Here is an 18,058-nt window from a genome sequence, read left to right on the forward strand (position 1 = left end):
TGATTTAGATTTGTTAGCTTTGAGTAGGTCTAACTCATAGGATTGAAGAGATCCTACAAGCTCACAACAGAGATGGAGTCCACATCCTTACTCTCAATAATGGCAGTTACTTTGGGCCTAAAATCCTCATTCAACTTAGCATAGAATTCATCAAAGAATTCATCATTAGACATTCTAATGCTTTCAAATTTAGAAGTTAATTGCTACAATTTATTAATCTTAACTGCTTTTGTGCCTTCATGCACAATCTGGAGGATTTTCCAAGCAATGTGAGCAACCTCAACATTTGATATTCTCTTAAATTCCTCCATAGAAACAGCATTAAAAATGACATTTATAGCTTGCTATTGAAACCAGTTGCTTCTTTTTGAGAAGTTTGCCACTTACTCACAGGAGTAGTGGACTTCTTCCATCTGTACGCAACGAAATTCCAAACCTTCTCATCAATAGATTTCAGGAATGCTTTCATCCTTATTTTCCAATAAGCATAGTTATTCCCATCAAAGTGAGGAGGAAAAACAAGAGAGTGTCCATGTTCCATGATAACAGGGGTCAAGGATCAGCTCAAAGATCAAAAGATCTACAACAAGAGAGCTACCTGCTCTGATACCACTTGAACGGTTTTAGACCCCTTAACCCAACTAGATTAACCTAATTAATTTGCCAAGTGATTAACTTAGTCAAATTATGCAAATCTAGGTTATCACAATCAAACAATCATATCAAGAATATAAAGTAGCGGAAAAATAAATAACACAAGATATGATGACCCAGGAAACCACACAGTAAAAACCTGAGAAGGATTTGACCTAGTTATCCTTAAGGTAAACCTGAATCTATTATATGAAAGAATCGAAGTTCATACAAAAAGACTTATAAGCTCTCCGCTTGACTTCCTAATGCTACCAACCAGTAGAACTTACTGACACGACCACGTGCAAGTTTCGAATCCACGGACTCCTTCTTTCTTGGATTCTCCAGCAAGTACAAGCACCCACGCTTGTTATTCTTTAAGCTTCAATGGTAGCAATTGAGTTGATCGTCAAGATGTTGATAATATCTCTACCTTGAAAACCCTAAGTTTATGTGAAGGAAAGATCCTTAAAGATCTCACAAGAGATTCACACAAATCATAAAGTATGAGCAACAATACACCTAGAGCAACTCTAAAAAACGTGGCTAAAGTTTTGCCTTATATAACTAGGGCAAAAACAGAAAACCTAAAACATTTAATGAGATAGGGATAAGTTGAAAATTCTGCATAAAAAACATTCTGGCCGACTTTCGATCGATCGAGTCTAACTTTAGACTCGATCGATCGAGCCAGGCCGATATGCACCAATGCATTTGCAGCCTCTCGATTCCAACTTTACATGAATTACACAACTTTGAGCAAGCCTAAAGAGACTAAACAATATTATTTTGATCATGATTTGCTAACATTACAAATTAGAGTTCTAAATACATTAAATCCTAAGTCTTTAGAACCTAACATAAATAATTGTTATTAGGGTACCAATACTTCTTTGCTACGTGTCTATTTTTTTTATATATAAAATAATTTAGTTTAAATCAGATATCATGTTAGCATTCTATTAGGCCACATAGATGAAAAGTAAAACGGTTTGCAAAGTTTAGAGACAACAAACAAACTTTTAACAATTTAGGGATGGAAAATAAAATTTTGTGAAAGTTTAGGGACAAAATTTAACCCTTTTGTGTGAGAGTTTGGGCCATTCTAGGAGGGTGTGTTGCTGCTTGCAATGTGTTGCCAATAAAACAAAACGAATTGGTAGAGTTCAAATCAAACAGTGTCACCTAGCGTAGTGAGAGCATCATGCAAAGAGGAAAAAACTATATAGAGTATGTGCCAGATATAGGAAAGATCAGGTTTTTTTGTTTTTTTGTTTTTTTGTTTTTTTTTGTTTTTTTTTTTTTTTTTTTAATTCTTTAGTTGCAAAACATACATAATAAAAGATATAATTAGAATTTTTTTTTTTTAAAGAATATTTTTGGAGTGCTACCAACACATAGATGAGTTGAAATATCCAAAATGAGTGAATCTTAGGAGAGTAATGTTATTTTCTAGAATGAAAATATTACTGTATTTAGTGTGAATCTCAAGTTAGGATTGAAATATTGCAATTGATGCTTAGCCTGTTAGAGGTGAAAATCACTTGGATTACTCAATAATTGGCTTTGGCAGGTGAAATCAGTTGTGTGTAGGGCAAGTGATTACAGATAACTCATGCATGCACATTGTAAAAAAGAATATAACACAACGAAGAGAGTACCAATAAAATATACATATATAAAATAATAGAAATTAAGAAGTTTTTATTTATTGAATTCAGCATGTAAATATTGCTATAATTAGTAGCAAAAAACAAATTTGAAATGTGCTCTAAATAAATTGTCTTACACTTAGCAACAGAGAATGATATATCCCAGTAATAAGAAAATAGTTGAAAACATAGCAGATAATATAGTGACTGATGGTCGAACACGTCCCTTATCCTTCCTCATTATCATTGCCTCAATTATTGGGAAATTCATAACTAATATATAGAATGAGATGAAAACTTGCACAAGCATCTGGTCCCAATTGCCCACAAAGATCACCCTGACAAGTCCACCAATGAAGGAAACCAAGTTCAAGATGATTAGAGAAACCATAGGAACAAGAAACATATTAGATGTTTGGAAATCAAATTTGCCCATTTTGTATAATTTCACTTGTTCAGCGTCCGCAACTTTGTTGGTGGGCAAGAAACTGGCTTCTCTCATTCCAATCCTCTTCATAATAGCATCTAAGCTTCCATATAAGTGAGATGTAATTGACTTCATCATCCATATCCTTTGTTCATTTCTCCATGTTTGGAATGATCCTCCAGTTGAAAGAACCTCTTGTAAATGTTTGGAAATGGCTGATGAAAAGATGAACAAAAATATAACGAAGTAGGAGTCTGAAACCTGTCAACAAGGATTGATGATTATTAGGAAATACGATTTTTTTTTTTTTTTTTGGGGGTGGGGGGGGGGGAGGATAACTTCATAATTAGTGGGAATTTGAATTTTAGAAATCTTCATTGAAAATACTAGGAGGTGCTAGTTGAGCGATGAAGATTCTTGCAAGACATGGAAAATGTTTTATGTACTATTAAAAGTTAAGTAACAAGAGGGCATGATAGAAATGTGTCTATATTCTTACCTTAGGGTACAATGGGATGTCATTAAGTAGACATAACTGAGGAATAGTAGCAAAACACCATAATGACAAGAAATATGAAATGGGGTAAAATGCAATTTGTCCATAGCACAAGCTCTCAAAAATAGACATTCTTGTTGGTCCATATATAAGAGGGCAGAACTTTGAGAAACTGACTTCAACCAACCCAGAGCTCCATCTCATGCCTTGAATCAAGAAGTCATTCAAATTGGTGGTGCCACTTCCTAAGAATTGTGGCCTCAGTGGATCACAATAAACCGAAATCCAACCTTTGCAATGTAAGGTGAACCCTGTAAAGTAATCTTCCACCACAGAATTATATAAGAAACCAACCTGCAAATGAGAAGTCAAAATATTTTATATGTAATATCATTTGTCTATAATTGAAAAACTAATATAGGAAAGGGAGATGATAGGAATTCTACAAATTTGTCTATATTACCAATACAATCGTGTAAGCAATTACAAAATATAATTTAGATATTCATTTATTAAACTTTTGATCTACTAATTGCACATATTGTCACATTAGTTTGTATAGCTTATATAGATTTGTAATATAATTAGCATTTTCCGATAGTGAAAGAATATCTCATTAGGTCTACTTGCCTGTTTGCCCCATTTAGTGTCATTTTCATAGGTACACGAGGCTAATAAACGAGTCTCTTCTAGCAATCCGTGCTGGTCATTAATCACATAAGGCTTGTAGTTTCCGTGAAGGGATTTGATTAATTCATTCGACGAACCAAATGAATGTTTAAGTTCCTCAAGATCGATATCTAGAAAGTAAAATTAGTGGAACTAGCGTCAGTCTCTCATATTAGTAATAAGTGACAACATTAGAAACAAGCAATCATCATGACATTTTTTTGTCAAGGCAAACAATATTTTAACTGCAAAAAGTGTTACTTCCACACCAACTTCTCAGTTGAAATATTCACGTAACCCCTATCTATAATTAAATGGAAACAGACAAAATCCAACAAACCTTGTATAGAACCTCCACATAATGACACTCTCTTGATATAAAAACCTGTACCAGACAAGATCGGTCCCTGGAGCCCATCTGCACCTGGCCATAGTACCTAAAAAGGGTAAAAATTTAAGCCAATATTGAAAATTTTTGTCTTCATCCAGTCTTAAAGCCTCGTACATGCATATGTAAGTATTCAATTTTTGTTTCCATACCGAAAATACCGATCTCAACTGACTGTCATAGATGTCATTCTTACTGATATTATGGAATCTTTGAGGGAATTGAACAAAGGCTAGCGAATGCAAGAACTTAGAGTCAAGATGAAAACACATTGCTCGTCTAGCTGAAGTCGGGTCATTGCAATACATATCACAATCCAGCACTAGTATGTAAGGGCAATTGCTTATCATGCACTAGTTCTTGATGCACTCGTTGCTTATCATGCACTCGTTGCTTATCATGCACTCGTTGCTGCAATAATACTTGTCAAGTTCTTGATGCATAAATGATACTGAATAAGTATATATGGCAGGGAAAGAGTACTCATACAAGGACATTGAGTGCTCCAGCCTTAAAATGGTGGGAATGAGAAGGCCTTTTTTCACGAGCAACATAAATAAGCAGAGGAATCTTAACTTGGTCTACTGGCACTCTATCATTGGAATTATTCTGTATCACCTGTCAACCTCGCAAAATTAAATATTATATGGCGGGAATGATAGAAAAAGGAAGGAATATTAAAACATATAAAAGGAGAGGAAGAAATTAAGAGGCTGAAAGTTTTGTGCTTTAGCATCTTATTTTTAGTTTATTGAATATGCTTTGTTCATGTATGTTATACTTGATTCGTTGTCCAATGAATTACACTAGCTATCACAATGCAACATCATATTGTCTTGTTAAAACCAAGCTCATTAAGCAGTACTTTGAACCAAAATACTTCTTTTGTTCCCTATGTTACTACAATAAATTTTGACTCTATAGTGGATACAGAAATTGTATCCTCTAGAGTAAACTTCCAGCAAACTATGCCACTAGCAAACATAAAGACTAGTTAGACAACATGTCATTGAGCTTATAAAATCAATATCCCTTTTCTTAATCGAAATCAACATAACACATAGATTCTATACATGGTCTCAGATCAAATGCCACCTTGTAGTCATGAGTGCCTACTTGATTCTTGAAAATACATTTTAATACATTCCAATGCTTTTTTTGGTGGATCTATCATATACCTACTTACCACACTAACAACATAAGAAATACCAGTCAAGGTTCACATAAAAACACTAACAACATAAGAAATAGCAGTCAACATAAAAACACTCAACTGCATTTTGACTCCTTATCTAAACTAAGACGTATCTGTAGCGATAATTTAAAATTGGAAGCAAGCGGTGTACTATTAGGTTTAAGTATTCAGCATGCTAAACCTTCTAACACTTTCTCAAGATATACCCTCTGGGATAACCAGAATTTTCCCGCCCCTCTATCATGTTGAATTTCTATATCAAGGATCTTCTTGGTAAGTCCAATTACTTCGTGTCAAATTCATTATTACTCAATAAAGACTTCAACTTAAAATTTTCTTAATTACAATTTAAAGTAAGAAAGATATAAAAATCATCAACAAGTACTCTATAATCAACACACAATAACAGTCAAGTGCATGTATTCATGTGTCACCATGAATAACTCAAATTGTTTATACCATTTCCCAGGAGATTACTTTAAGCCACATTAATAATTCTTCAACAAACATACATCTTCTCCCTTGTTAGATCATTTGACGCCTTCGAGCTATTTCATATATATCCAAGAGAACTTCTAGTGGGGATCAAATCCACCTAGTTTAAACGAATTTGACCTGTGGGCATCCTTGATTTAGAATAGGTATTGTTAGGGGTTGATGTATGTAATTCGATTTTGTCCTCAAGTAAACCAGTCAAGTGCTTAATTTATGGTCACTTGCAGCAAATAGATTTGTCAATTGAGTATTGCTACAGGCGGTTCTCTATACGCAAAGATCCTAGGAGTTTAGCTTATCAACTTATCTAGTATAGCAGGCGGTGTAAGGGAATATTAGACAATATGGATTAGGTGTATGATGAACTATTTGGCTTACCATAGAATTGTTCTAAACTTTTCGATGAATAATGGATCTCGGAACATCGGGGGCTAGAACAACTGAAAATACATGCTAGAAATGAAGTGGATAGCAGTTAAAAAAATGAAAAAATCAATAGAAATAATAGTTGTAAAGTATATATTTTTAGGTTGGCAACCATGAACAATTGTAATATTTTAGAACTTAGTTTGTCTAGTTGCTTAGTGTAGAAACATTCAATTAAACAAGACAAATGAAGTTCAGTGCAATTGAAGACTTAAGAAATCAGAAAAATTAAACCGCAGATAAGTTTCACTTATCTCGACCAATCGAGATTTGTGTAAATTTCAAATCTAGCTTTTTCTTTCAGCCGTTTGATCTAGGGTTTTGATGAAACTTAAAGATATTTAAATTAAAATACTAGAGCACGTTTTTACACATTCAAGAGGGTAGTATTCTATACAAAAATCTAGAGATTTTCCATACCATTTTGAAGCTACAACTGGAGAACTTGTGCAAACAACAGATCCAGCTATAAAGCAAAGTTGCTGCATCAAGTCAACCACAGTTGCTCGTTTAAATCTTTGAGTGGAGATGATCTCAAAGTCACAGACTGGTGCATTTGTTTGAAACAATTTTACAATAAAAGAGTCCATAGATTTGGAGCTACGTGTGGTCATACCAATAAGTACTACATGAGGTAGCAGTAGGTTTAGGATTAAGTTTATTATACAAACTTCAATTCTATTAGTGAAATGTTACCTTGAGGATTATTCAAGTTAAATCATCTCCAAATTTTTTACTATGAAACCATAATTTTGAAAGTTTTTGTGAATCATCATTCTTGGTGTTCTTGTGATTTGTGCTTGTTTGATGTGATAATCTTATTAATCAAGTTCATAATTAATCTAATTAATTATTTGGTTAAAAGTTGATTAAATCTAAGACTGGGGTCTAAAAGCCTTACAATAGTGTTGTCTATGTTATTACCATGGAAACACGTTGGAATAATTTATGCAGCAGAGAATTTGTGTAAATTGATAGGCCTTTGTTTTAGTATTGCTAGGTTCTAATTTTATAGCCTTAGTTGTGACGTAAGAGTGGTTGATTGCAGTTTGTGAATTCAAGAGGTAACTCAGGTAAGTGGTATTTGCATGTTTTGACTATCAAAACTATGGTTATAATGAAGAAATATTTACATTTATGTATACATCTTGTTTCTTACTCTCGAAATATTTGATCCTGATATTACAAGAAAGCCTTGATTACTTTTTAAAATATCATGGAATGTGCTGAGTTTTATATGAACATATATGTATGTATTGATGAGACACTACAAGGGTATGAATATTTTTTAAATATTATGGTTTTAGTTTCCTATCATTTGCTTTGAAAAAGTCATTGCTCGAATAACATGCATGCCAAAGACAATCAGGAGGAAAAAAAAAAAAAAAAAACAAACAAACAAACAATTCATCTTCTTTTTACCTTCCACACTTTGTCTTGAATAATTTCAAGAACACACCCAATTAGATAGGACAAAGTTTTAGCTACAAAATTGGTTGTAGCTTTAAACTATTTTTATTGGAAGTGAATTTTGATAAATCCACTATTAGATTATATATTCTTCTTATATCTTCTATACTTGCAAAATTTCTACAAAATTAAACATCAATAGCTATGTCATCGATAAATTGTTTAAATTGCAAGTTTTTGTAGTTTAAAATTATGCATAAAATATAAGCGTATAGATCATATAATATATAATATCCGATTAATAAAAAATTTTACATGTGTATTAAGAATGTAAAAAGCATGTAATTTAACTGTTAGATTTTCAAAATATGTAGTATGTTTATTTTAAAAAGTAAGGTCGTAGTTTAAGGTTACTACCAGTTTTGTACCTAAACTTTGTCCAATTGGATATCTAATTTTACAATATAATATGTATTATTGTAGATGGTGGACACTTTTTGTCCACTCCTATTTATATGGACCCACCATTTTTTATTAATTACTCACAAATCACAATCACATAAGTCAACAAATTATGAAATTATGTGTGAAAAATGATTGTCTCCATAGCAGATTGCTCATTCTCTCACTTTCCTCCCCTTAAATGCAAGTGTGGGGGGACAAAAACTGGTCCCCGTGAACCTCCACAGATTACAGTTAACAAGTCTCACACAATTTATTTATAATAGAACTACTGGGAATAAACACTCTACAATGGGAAGCTCAAACAGTTGATTTCATTGACAAAATACATGTCATCATGGTATTACAAGTATTACATCCTAGTTCCATACTTGTCCCCGTGGTGTTATACATTCTCTCTCTTTCTCCTAGGTTGTCTAACTTCTTTTTTCTCTCTAACACCCCCCCCCCTCCCAAAAAAAAGAACCTCCTCTACTATGCTTCTTCCCCCTCATTTACAGGCACCCTTCTCATTCTTATCCCTACAGCTGTTCTGTTGCTAGCTAAACACTTAGGGATATTTTTTCTTACTTTATCGATTTCCTCCTATCCTTTATCCTTGAGCTCTGTCTTCTGAGGGATATTTTCTCTATTTAGTCTATCTCAAACGTAATTAATGCTACAAAGGTTAGGTGAGGGCTCCCAAATTGATGCAGAGGTAAAAATTCTTCAACCTTCTTGCGTGTTCTAGAAGTTTCCCATGGTACTAGGCACTATCTGGGAGCTACATGCGGATCATCTATGCGCCTAGCTTCTAGTAAAGTTTGTCCCTCACTTTTACCACGGGAGCTGTTTTCCCGTGATGTTTTCCTCTCTTGGGTATGGGGAACAGTTCAGCTTCTTCTTTCTCACAGCTCGTTATCCTCTTGGACTCCTTCAAGCATATAGGCTTGGCCCAGTTCGTTCCTGTGGCCCAATCAATTATTGGGCCTAAAGCCTGATCAGGGATTCTCTACTCCCCACAATAGCCCTCCACAATCTCCATGTCATTATCATTGAAGTGGGGATCGTGGTTCAAGAAAAAACAGAACAATCATTAACTCACATTTATGAAAAGTGGCGAGGTCAGGCAATTAATGTTGCGGACACACCCGAGTTTTGTACCCCATGAGCATTGGCACGCATCATTAATGGACAGTTAGATGGGGATTTTAGAAAATAGAATAACGGGGGGGAAAGGAAGGGTTTCTATCCATCCCTTCCATTCCCTTATCTCCCTCTATATAAGGAGCTCAAACCTCTAGAGTTGGTTTCTTCTTTACTGATCTATTGCCAGAAACACCCAAAAAGTTAAAAACTCTCTACTACCTCTTTCTCTGATGACCTCCAAAGCATCTTTGCTTTCTTGTTCTGTTGTAAGTGCATCTCCTCCTCCTCTTTCTTACGAATTTAGCTTCGCCTCATCAACTTCTTTCCTAGCTTTTTCTGTTTCCCCCTTCTTTTTTCATTTCAACCCATATCGTAGAGCTTTTTTAGTCTATGGGGAAGTTTAGGCCAATGGTTTATACTCCTGAGAGTCTAAGAGAGTTTAGAAGAAATTACAACTTCCCCGAGGATGTTGAAGTGAGGTATTGCCTGAAATTTGAGGCAATACTCTCTAGGGGGGAGGGTAGAGTGGTTATCCCACTCGTTGCTATTGTAGAAGGGGGAGTTAGGATTCCTATGAGTGACCTACTCACCAACTTTCTGCGCCATTTTAAGGTTTGTCCCGACCAATGTACCTTCAATGTATTTAGGATTGTCAGTAATGTAGATACCCTTAACAAGAAGCTCGGATTGAAGCTTACCGAGCACGATATCAACTATATTTTTAGTTTTCAAGATAGTTAAACCTTAGGGTTTTACTTTAAGATTCGGCACGGGGAGGTGAGGCATATCTCAAGCCTTCCGGATTCTGACAAAGAGAGAGGGAGACTATCTGATCATCTTGGGAAAAGGTTACCCCAGCAGAATCCATTGCCCCACTAGTGCGGGTAAAGCAGGTGGGTAGACTTAATAGGATTTACTTTTAACTAATTTACTATTATTATTGTGCCTTTTTGCCCGAGTTGTCTTTCACATTCTACATGACTAGCCTTTGCTTGTTTCTTTTTTAAAGGATCACGCCTTCAAGAAGAAGAGGCAACTAATCAACTCCACAGATTTGAACAGGTTGCTAAAATCTCCAATTTACCCCCACACTGACGGTCAGCTCCATGTAGCTTATTTGATACTTGACTACTCCTTCGTGTATCAAAGCTTCCAAGCTGCAGGAAAGGCCATTACCTTAAGGCATCCACTGCTTTCATTCATAGACATTCGCTGCAATGGATACATCTTATACCCTTCTGAACATGCCCGCCAACAAGAAGGAAGATATTAAAGCAACTCTCCTCCTCCCTTCACTCCTACGGATTTTGGAGTCAATATTGCAATGCCAACTCTAATTGACCGTCCTACGGGAATCTCTTTTGCTTTATTTTCCTCCAACGCCAAAGGAAGAAGAAAACAGGTCATGCCCCTTCCCACAATCCTTTGCCTTCCCAAGAAGAACTTAATGTTCAGGAAGCCATCCCACTAGACGAATTTCCTACCGAGATGATGCTTTAGAGAAGTGAGGTCAACCTTGCCCAACTCTTGGCCACTCCGATTGTGCCTAGGACTTAAGCCCCTCTTGCGCCAACTACTAATGCTCCCACAGCCATTCAAGCGACTCCAACCACCATGGTAGTTACAACTCCTACTCGTGAAACTAAGGCTAGTCGGAAGCGTCTTAGGGGAGTAGGCCAATCTTCTATAGCTCCTGATTCCAACCCCCCCCCCCCCCCCCCCCCGGACCCCCCCCCGACCTAGGGGACTCTTAGGTTAATGCTACGAGGGCTCCTGTTTATGTCCACACCTTTATGGTGGACAGGGTTCCCCTCCCTACAACGAATAAGGTTAGGCCCTAGAGAGAAAGCCGCGGGGGCAAGGTAGCTGAAGGTGTTAGTGAAGCTCTCTTGCTTCCAGCAAACATGAACCACTAGGCTAAGTGGGGTGATGAATCCCTCTTGCTCAAGATGAAGAGGGAAGCCATCATGGTAACAAACTTTTCCCTGGCTCCTTATTGCTCTTTTGACTTATTTTTTATTACTTCATTAAAAAAAAAAAAAAATTAACACTACCTTTGTCATATGGCAGGGATATCAATTTTTCGTGGTGATCGAAGAAAGGTACCAAGCTGGCAAGGCCGAGGAATTGAGTAATGACAATGAGGATCTTCTAAAGAAGATCTCAAATGTCATGAACAAGGTTTCAGAGTCAAAGAGGCTAAGGTCTGAGGTTGAAGAGAATACTAAGGCCATCACAGAAAGAGCAAAGGCCCTTAAGAAGGAGCTCCAAGAGGCAAGAAAGGCCCTTGCAGACAAAGATGCCTACCTGAAAGGCTACATGGCAGTTGATGATGCAAAGATCCAAGAGGCCTACTACCATAGCCAATATGACCTTATCGCCACTGTGAATCTAGAAGTTCAGTAGAATCTCTAGGTCTACTTCTCCAAGGGATGGGTTATTGCCCTTGACAAACTTCAAGTAGAGGCTTCATCCTCTTTAAGGCTAAAGAGTAGCATGCCTATTCCTGCGGAGCTAATTATCCTTCCTAATCCCAAGATCCAAGCAATCATCAACGATGAATCTCCCGTTTGAGAGGTTGAAGGGGCAAGACCTACTATAGCATTGGGGGGAAAGATGACTAGCTTTGCTCCTGTGTCTTCCACCAAGAGCCTCCTCGTGTTTAACTCTCTTTCCATTCTAGTTAATATAAGAACATCTTAATAGTTTGCCCAACATTGGGGGCCCTTGTTTTGTACTTAATTTATTTAAGTGTTTCAAACTCTTATACATTTAAGTATTTTGAAGTTTTTGCACCTAATTATGCTTCATACTTCTGTGACCGAGTTGCTTAGAGACATGGTGATTATTTTTCATGGTTTTTCCCACAAAGGAAATGCCATTAGTTTTCTGTCATATTAATAATTTTCTAAGTTTTGATAATATCTGACAGATGACTACTAGAACAAACTTAAAACAATAACCTTAGCTAATCACTTACCCAGGATACTTGCTCTATGGAACTTATCCCTTACGCACTATCAAGTCTCATCCATTTCACTAGTGTCCATATGAACAAACTAAATAAAGTAATAGTTTGAGACCCATCCATAGCAAAGATGAAGTCCATTATCACAGAGCTTGTTTTTTTCTTATGTAAAGTCTTTAGCTCGTTTTCTGTTAGTGACCATAAAGTCATACTAAGGTAGAAAACTCAGTTTGTAACTCACCCAGGGCAAGGACAAGGTCTAGTCACTCGGGGTTTAAGTTCAATAAAGTTTTAATTTCATTTCCTGTTAGTGACCCCGAAGTTAGGCTAAGACAGAGAACTCAGCTTAAAACCCACCCGAGGCAAAGACAAGGTCTAGTACCATGGGATTTACTTTCAATAAAATTTTAATTTTATTTTCTATTAGTGACCCTGAAGTCAGGCTAAGGCAGAGAACTCAACTTAAAACCCACTCGAGGCAAAGACAGGGTCTAGTACTATAGGGTTTACTTTTTCCATGCAATCTTAGTGTTCCTAGTCATGCCATCACAGAACTCAATAATATTCACTAAACTCAGACAAAATAGTAGCATGATTAATTCACATCTTCTTACATAATAATCAAAAGTAATATTTCTTCGAATTTAAAACATTATGGCCTTGCTATAGGTCTCTCATCTAAGTCTTTTAGCCAATAGGCCCCAATCCCTACGATGGATGTGACCCTATAAGGCCCCTCCCAGGTTAGACCTAGCTTTCTCATAATAGGATCTCGGGTATTTTCCAAAACTTTTCTGAGCACCAAGTCCCTTGGAATAAACTCCCTATTCTTGATACCCTTGTTATATGCTCGGCAAATCCTTTGTTTTATCCAACTTTGCCAAAGCAATATCGCAGTTCTCTTTTACTAGGTCCAAGTGCTTGCAGAGTAGTTGATCATTTTTCTTCACTTCAAACACGTTTGTTCGAGAAGTTGGCAGCCCCGTTTCCACGAGTATTACAATTTCTGCCCCCCGTATGTCATTGAAAAAGAAGTTTCTCTTGTAGAGTGCCGCGGAGTAGTCCGATATGCCCATAGCATGCTTGATAGCTCTTCCGCCCATCATCCCTTTGAATCATCAAGCCTTTTCTTCAACCCATCCATAATAGACTTATTAGTTGCTTCAGCTTAACCATTACTTTGAGGATAAGTTGGGGTAGAATACCGGTTGGTTATTCCTAATTCTGCATAATATCGTCGAAAGGCCTTGCTATCAAACTACAATCCATTGTCCAATATGAGAACCCTTGGCACACCAAACTACGTCACAATATTATTCCATACGAACTTAATAACATCCATGTCTCGGATATTGGCAAAGGGCTCTGCTTCCACCTATTTGGTGAAATAATCTGTCGCTACTAGTTGCCATTTTCTACTACCTATCGCCTTTAAAAAATGTCTCACTATGTCTAGCCCCCACTAGGCAAATGGTCATGGGCTAGATATAAGATTAAGAAGACCCCATGGCTGATGAATGTCAGGAGCAAACCTTTGGCACTGATCACATTTCTTAGAGAACCCCAATGCTTATTTCTACATGTTTGGCCACCAATACCCCTAAGTAAGGGTTTGATGAGCGAACAACCTTCCTCCCGTATGAATTCCACATATTCCTTCATGTAAGTCCTCCAGAAACACTTCAATTGCCTTGGAGTGCATGCATAACATATAGGGACCCGAATATGACCTTTTATATAACTTCCCTTCTTCAAACACCCAATGCCGCAGAGACTTATGTCTAATCCGTTCAGCCTCTTTCCTATCCCCGAGCAAAATCTCGTTTCGGAGGTAGGCAACAATTGGATCTATCCAACTTATGGATGGTTGTATGCTTAAGATTAAATCCATACCTGAAGGAATAACACTTGAGAAGGGTAAGAGCTCAACTGATACGATCCTCGGAAGAGGATCTGCCACTAAGGAAGCTAAAATAGCCAGAAAGTCGGCATGACTATTGTTGCCCCTAGAGATTTGAAAGATATCCACCCTCTTAAATTGAGATTTTAATATCCCAATGTCTTTTAAGTAACTTATCATCCTTTGATCCTTAACTTCAAACTCTCCAAAGATCTAACTAACAACCAGCAGTGAATCATAATGTACTTGTACTTTTTTTGCCCCTACTTGTCTTAACATCCTAAGCCCCGTAAGGAGAGCTTCATATTCTGATTCATTATTTGACGCTAGGAAGCCTAGCCGAAATGACTTTTCCTCCTTAATTCCTTCCAGAGAAATTAATATGATCCCGCTCTTGCTCCAGGAAAATTTGATGCCCATTTATGTTCACTTTCCATATCCTTTCCTGTGGTTTTGATATCTTGTTTCCCTCTACTTGCATAATTTCAAGATGCCCAAGAGTGAACTCCGCCACAAAATTTGCCAAAACTTGACCCTTGATGGAGGTGCGAGGTTTATACTAAATATCAAAAGCTCCTAGAGAAGCCCTCCACTTGGCTATCCTTCTTGTGAAGTCGGACCTTCTAAGTAATGCCTGCAAAGGATGCTCGATCAACACAACTACTATATGAGATTGAAAGTGCTAGGTTCTAAATGTTTAGAACAATTGGCAAATCGTAAACACAAACTTGTCTAGATATAGATCTTAGAGTCTATAGGTTTTATTAGACAATGCTCAAGGTGATTCAAGTCAAGATTCAAGAACATATAAGCTGCAGGAAGAAGACTTCATATTCTGTTTGGTTCGATCGATCGAAGAACAGGCTCGATCGATCGAAAATCGTATCTGTAGAATTTTAAGTCGGCCCAAACAGCAGCTTAAGCCCATTAAGGATTAGAGTTTCAGATATACTTCTCCCACTATATAAAGGAAACCCCAAGCCACGTTTTTTGGACTTTTGGAGAGGGAGATTAGAGTGCCTCTTATGCCTCCTTTTATTTTTAGGGTTTTTTACCCAAACCTCTCTAAGTCTTTGTTGCTCATACATTGCGGTTTGTGTGAATCTCTTGTGAGATCATTGAGGAGCTTTCCTTCACATAAACTTAGAGTTTTCAAGGTAGAGATTATCTACATCTTGATAATCAACAAGGTTGCTACCATTGAAGCTTAAAGAATATCAAGCGTGGGTGCTTGTAGCTGATTGGAGAATCTAAGAAAGAAGGAGTTCGTGGATTCAGAGCTTGCACGTGGTCGTGTTAGTAAGTTCTACTGGTGGGTAGCATTAGGAAGTCAAGCGGGGAGCTTGTAGTCCTTCTATATGAACTTCAATTCTTTCGCATAGTGGATTCAGGTTTACCTTGAGGATAGCTAGGTCAAATCCTTCCCAGGTTTTTACCGTGTGGTTTCCTGGGTGATCATATCTTGTGTAATTTACTTTTCCACTGCTTTATATTCTTGATATGATTGTTTGATTGTTTTAACCTAGAATTGCATAATTTGACTAAGTAACAACTTGGCTAATTAACTAGGCTACTCAATCTGGTTGTGTTTTAAGGGGTCTAAATTTCTAACAAGTGGTATCAGAGCGGGTAGCTCTTCTTGTTGTAGATTTTTTGATCTAAGAGCTGATCCTTGACCCCTGTTATCATGGATAATTTGAAGTGTCTTTCTGCTCATACTTCTACTGATTTTATTGATGCTTGTGATGTTTTGAATAAAAAGGACACTATTGTTTCTGTTGATTTTTTTGATGTTTTTGAAACTCTTCGTAAGGAATTATCTAAATCTTTGAAAATTGCTAAGAAATTTAAAGAATAGTTAAAATTGGCTAATCTTGAAAAAGAGGAATTGATTGTGAGATTGGATAAATCTAATAAAAAGAATGAATTTTTGAAAAATCAAATTTCCTCTCAAGATGAGAAGATGAAAAGATTGGAACAAGAGTTAGTTGAATCTAAAACTAAAATTGAAAATTTGACTAGTACCAAGCCTGCTGTTGATAACAGAAGTTTTTCTGTTTCTCTTAAGCCTAAGACTGAGAAAGTTTATATCTCTCCTTTCAAGAGGAATAATAAAGAGAAGACTTATTTTGCTAGGTTAGACAAAGGTAAAAGTTTTGATGTTAACGCTGAAGTTTCTAAACCTATGTCTAAACCTGCTGCTAGTGTGCAAAAGAAATCTGTTTTTGTGCCTACCTATCACCTTTGTGGTGTTGTTGGTCATATTAGACCAAATTGTTCTTTGTTGAGGCAAAAACCTAAATTTGATACTAGACTTGTTGTTAGGAATACTGATGTTTCTAAATTTGTTCATGTTTGCCACTTTTGTGGTGTCTCTGGTCACATTCGTCCTAATTGTCATAAATTGAAATTTAAGCATTCTGTATGTCAATCAAGGATATGTGATGATATTTCTCCTGCCATAAGTCCATATAAATTGTTTTATATTCTTTTAAAAAATTTGAGCTTGTTGGCTTGTGAAAGGAATTTGCAGGATTTTAGTCTTTCTCAGAAGGTTGGTGTAATTCCTTAAATACACTCTGCTTCTCATGGATTTTCATCTACAAAGCCGAAGAATCGTGCTATATGGGTGAGAAAAGATTCTCCAAGGTGAGTGTTGCTAACTTGTCCTTAATTTAATTCTTTCAATTATTTGTGGACATGTTTTGTTTTTGTTTTTGGTTGTTTTGTTTTTTAGGTTTTTTTTTTTTTTTTTTTTTTTTTTTTTTTTTAAATTTAAAAAAAAAAATCCAAAAGCATTGAAAAATTTCAAAAAGACAAAAATATTTTATTTTGAGTCTTGTTTTATTTGTTTTGAGGATTACATGAGTTATGATATCTCTCTCTTGATTTAGAACATGCTTGACATTGTGGAGAAACTTGAATAGTTGTACTAAGTTATTTTTGATTTTGTGTGTAATATGTACTAGTTTGTACATGTACTCAAGAGATTAATTTAAGAAATTGGATATTTCTTATTTGTATGTACCTGTAGCTGATAGCTATTATGTTACTTGAGTTATAGCATTTGTCAATAGCACATTTTATTGGACTGATTTAGGATAATCATCTCACCACTGTTCACTAGCCAATCATGGACACCTTAGTGCATATTATAAGATTTTGTGGTCGAGAAAGTGTAGCACATGCACAAAAAGAACATAAGGTGTAGCCTCAACTTAATTGCTTAATGCTTAAAATTGGTATGTACTATTAGGCTTGATGCCAATTCACAAAAATTGGTTTGTACTATTAGACCTGATGCCAAATCACATAATTAAAATTGGTGTGTATCAAGGTTGTCAAAATCGCGATCCGGATCGTAAAATCGCACGATTTTACGATCCCACCTCACCAAAAAGATTAAAATCGTAGCAGGATCGCAAAAATGTTAGGATCGTAAGTAGGATCGTGTAGGATCGTATAGGATCGTAGGATCGTATGGACCTACCGATCCTACCGATCCTACCATTTGGCTTCTTTTTCTTCTTTTTTTTTTTTTTTTTTTAAGTGGGCTTTATTTGTGTCATTTGGGTAAGTCCAATATGATAATCCATGGTCCACCTAAAGGTCCTAAACCCACAAGCCCATCAAAACCCAATAATAAATTGAACCAAATTTACTCCTATCTTAACATTAAATCTCAAAAAAAACCTTTAGTATTAAGTTAAACGTTTTCAAAACCTAAATATTTTAGAAACACTAAGTTCCAGCAGACCAGCACCTCTGTTCCGCGCCTCCACAGTGCTCTGTCAAAAACCCAGCCACTC

General features: G+C 36.3%; 1 protein-coding gene across 1 annotated transcript in view; it reads right to left on the bottom strand.

Annotated features, from left to right (window-relative positions):
* Positions 1–2,358: 2,358 nt before the first annotated feature.
* The window catches only part of LOC112024901 (cellulose synthase-like protein G2), a 28,641-nt gene continuing 12,941 nt past the window's right edge, over positions 2,359–18,058 (bottom strand). Inside the window, 6 exon segments of the mRNA XM_065780084.1 lie at positions 2,359–2,973; positions 3,212–3,562; positions 3,839–4,008; positions 4,218–4,314; positions 4,418–4,651; positions 4,755–4,883. Of these exon segments, the coding sequence (XP_065636156.1) occupies positions 2,425–2,973; positions 3,212–3,562; positions 3,839–4,008; positions 4,218–4,314; positions 4,418–4,651; positions 4,755–4,883 (1,530 nt within the window). The 3' untranslated portion in view covers positions 2,359–2,424.

The sequence above is a fragment of the Quercus suber genome, unplaced genomic scaffold, assembly GCF_002906115.3.
Source record: "Quercus suber isolate HL8 unplaced genomic scaffold, Cork oak 2.0 scaffold_224, whole genome shotgun sequence".
In the NCBI taxonomy this organism is placed as follows: Eukaryota; Viridiplantae; Streptophyta; class Magnoliopsida; order Fagales; family Fagaceae; genus Quercus; species Quercus suber.